The following is a 3,721-nucleotide window of genomic DNA, read 5'->3' on the forward strand; positions in this document are numbered from 1 at the left end:
ATAGCGATGATGCTGGGCAACTCGTTCGTTTTCCTGCTATTAGCCATGAAAGTCGAAATGTGAGACAGATGAATGATCGAAATAGCTTGAACAAGAAGAAACGAAAGATAAATTTCACATTCATAGCATCACAATCTGCTGCAAAGTATAAAATGTGTCCACGGGATAATTTGTGTGAGCCTACTGTAGGCTATAGGCCCTATAATTAGGCTAAAAGCGAATAGCAGAAGTCGTTGGCCTATATTGCAAAATGTGCAGTAGCTTACATGACCCTCAAAGGGCACCATTGCCCCCATCCAGAAAAAATTTAAGGGCAGGGGGCATCCGCCCCCTGCTTCCGGCGCCCCTGTTGTGACAGCTTCATTAGAATCACGTATCCAACCGCCAAACCAAGACAATTTTAATGTTTGGTACGCACCGTAACTAGGCTACCAAATGCTATAGCACAGCTTTCGATAGCCTGCAGTAACTTTCATTTTGGTAACACTCAGTAGATTAATTGAATAAAACTTCAGCTTCTCCTGGAACTACAGCTCCAAAAAATGTCTTTACCTACGTTGACGGAAAGTTCTCCTTCCCCGTTCTGCTTCCAGCAAAAAACACCTCCAAACGGGTAAAGACATTTGCTTGAAACAGCTACTGTGCAGCCAAAACATGTCTTCAACCAAAAATATTTCTGTAGATGAACACTTTTGAAGTTCACAATTTGCTAGCTTTCAATAAATCATTTGCAAGTTTCCTTTTGTTTATTAGAAAGTTGTAAGATTCGATTTGTAAGTTGTACGCTAATAGATTTCGCCAAACAATAGTGGCTAAAATGTGGCAAGAATGGGAAATGTTGTCATTACAAGAAGTGGAAACCTGTTTCGCTGAAGTTCAGCATGATATGATACCATTCCATGCAAGTCATGTCACGCTACATTTGCTACAGTACAAGAACTGAGGAAACATCAAACTGCTAAGCATAATATAAGAAGTATACAGAAGGTGGCTACGGACAAAGACGCTAACAACCTTCTTCACAAAGCAATTGCACTGGCAGAAAACCGCGAAATAAATATCATACTACCGAACCCACCACTGGCATTCATAAAACAATTACTAGACGAATATTGGACAAACCACAACAACATGCTGTACTCAAAATACGCTCACGTAGTAGGTGATGCAGCAAGTATATTTGGACTACAACAAAGCGGTGCTGCATTCATTCGGTTAAAAATTTTTGATGCCGTTGTAGATTTCGAAGATTCCAAAGAAACAACTTGCGTGTCAGGAATAGATGTAAGAGAAACAGGTAAGCCACCAAAATTAAATCTGGAATGGATATTCATATATCAGTTCCCGATATGCCACATTTTTTTGTGACACAATGTAATTGTTTCATTTTTGGAGTTCAGTGCTGTTTTGAGTGTTCATCGCTTTTCTTCTTTTAAAAGGTTCGTTGCAAACCTCAGTCCACGCGTTCTTCTTGCCGAAAGTGGTGTTTCCACCGTGAATTTGCTTTACCGATTTTCGATGAGATAAAGCAGTGATATTACTAGTTACTTGATTGATGTCGGGATTACTGCATTGTCGGTTTGATGCTCTCTGTGAATAAAATAAAATTCATGTGTCGCATCAATTTGGAAAGTGCCGAATGTTTCCATAGAAAATTGGTTTGCTTGGTTTTTGAATCTTTATCCTCGGACTGACAAAGCCTGACAAAGCCTTTCCGATTGTTGAAGTCTTGTTGCCGGGGAAATATTCCATTCACTAAGTGCCGCTGAATAGAGAGCAGTGCTGAAATGCGTTGTTCAAACGCACACCCGGTGAGTCGAACCAGCGAGGCGTAGTCTTGAGCCAGGCGCGTAACCACTGAGCTAACGGGGCGGACAAAATTGCTTACCAGATTACCAAACGTTGCCTCCAGCACGTCTTGAGTAAGGATGCCCATGGAAACATATTCGTATCCACGATTAAGCAAGTGCTTGCACAATGCAACCATGTTCAGGGTAGTAAAGATTAACCCTTCCAAGGTTGATTTAGCAAGCACTCGCTTCTCCTCACCAGGATGAGCGGATACTTCATTCTAAACAAAGAAACAAGTTTCAACTAAACGTAAGAGTACAGTAGGCTTGTAATGCTTGTTTGCCAAGTTAATGTTGAAGTAGTAGTAGGAAGTTCATAGCGCTTTTTACAACACAGTCAATGAAATAATAAGTCATGATAAAATAATATTTTTTATAAAATATTGCAAAACCACATTATGTTCCTATCAGAGTAAACATGATTCTTGCTCAAGAACATATCTGGCTTAGCAGCCAAAGCTATATCAATTTGAGATGCACACATGCTACCCATCATTGACAGAAATAATTGCTAAATCAAGCAGGTGAAATTTTTTTGGAACCAGTGCTTGTGAGTAACCACTTACTAAGATATTCAAATAATGTGGAGTGACATAAATCTGTGTTCAACTGAGTCAAATCTGGACATCTCCAACCACTGTATGCCACATACTTTGTCTCCAGATTTCATTAATTGACACACTGCGGAAAAATATGCTTATACAGTAAGTCAGTAACCAAGCAGTTAGGTTTCATATGGAAGTTAATTGTATCAAACCATAACTAATCACCCAAGTCTTTGTAATGATAATAACAACAGCATTTTTTACAGCACCATGTCCACAGTGCAAAATAAGCAAAATAGCAAAATAGAATGTATCAAGCAAGTTTTGACTTTGTGAACGTTTTCATCTTTTACCATACCACAAAAATGTATGATGTTGATACCTAATGCTATAGGTTCTGCTTTTTTTCTGATTTATTACAAAGAAAATGTAGAATCCATCTATCTGAAATAAAGTATATGGTGATTCCCCTAAACACGAATTTTTGGTAAAATCACCCGAAACACCAATTTCAAAATAAACAGGCTAATGTTTGTTTAAACTCAAAAACTGAAACGGCACAGGTAAGAAGATTGCTATCCCTATTTCTGCACTAAAAATTAGACCAAAACCGCTTTTCAGGTTTCAATTAGTACGGTAGGTATGCAGGAGCTAACCATGTCAAATGAAAGCAACTTTATTCCAAAATAAACATGCAATTGAAAGATTTGTTGTATCCACGAATTTCCCCAACTGCGCATTTACGCATTAAGGATTTTTCCAATTCCGCAAAAATCCTGCTCCCAATTCACGATCTTCGTCCGTATTTGCAAAATCAGTGACGATCGGTGAGGGAAAGCAAGGAAAGCAGTGCTTACCTTAGCAAAAACTATGCAAAATATAATGACTGAATTCTAAGTTTAACTTCTTATTATTTTTATCACGTCTATTTTAACTTGAAAATTACTGTATTCGTGACTAGAATTACTCATAACGCTTGTGAGTAGTCTAAGTCCTCACCAAACCGCATGTCTTGCCTATAAATGCCAATTAACGCAAACACTTCTGTCAAGAACAATCACTGAGGCTATAGGTAAGCAACTATCAAACTTGCTTTCCCAGATTCAAAAATGTCAAAAAACGCCTTCGTTTTATCCAATCCTCACCCGTTTTGCAAAACGTCACCAGCTGCTTAGCCAATCAGATGTGTTATGGTTATGGTAGGTTAGTTGTGCTTTCCCAGTGACGTCAATGCGTACATTCGCTAGAGCGGCTAGACTAACTCGTCAGAATGGTCTCTCGTCACGGTCCAGAGCACAGCATCATAATGCCGAAATAATTGTTGCT

At 38.8% G+C, this 3,721-nt stretch overlaps 1 protein-coding gene across 1 annotated transcript; it reads right to left on the reverse strand.

Annotated features, from left to right (window-relative positions):
* Positions 1 to 1,383: 1,383 nt before the first annotated feature.
* Positions 1,384 to 2,506, reverse strand: LOC145772427 (uncharacterized). The gene is made up of 3 exons (XM_082584304.1): positions 2,417 to 2,506; positions 1,889 to 2,071; positions 1,384 to 1,590 (listed from the first exon to the last, which is right to left on the reverse strand). The coding sequence occupies exons 2-3, from the start codon at positions 1,985 to 1,987 to the stop codon at positions 1,384 to 1,386; spliced, it is 306 nt and encodes a 101-aa protein (XP_082440430.1). The 5' UTR covers positions 1,988 to 2,071; positions 2,417 to 2,506.
* Positions 2,507 to 3,721: the final 1,215 nt, after the last annotated feature.

Source organism: Aplidium turbinatum, chromosome 6, assembly GCF_918807975.1.
Source record: "Aplidium turbinatum chromosome 6, kaAplTurb1.1, whole genome shotgun sequence".
In the NCBI taxonomy this organism is placed as follows: domain Eukaryota; kingdom Metazoa; phylum Chordata; class Ascidiacea; order Aplousobranchia; family Polyclinidae; genus Aplidium; species Aplidium turbinatum.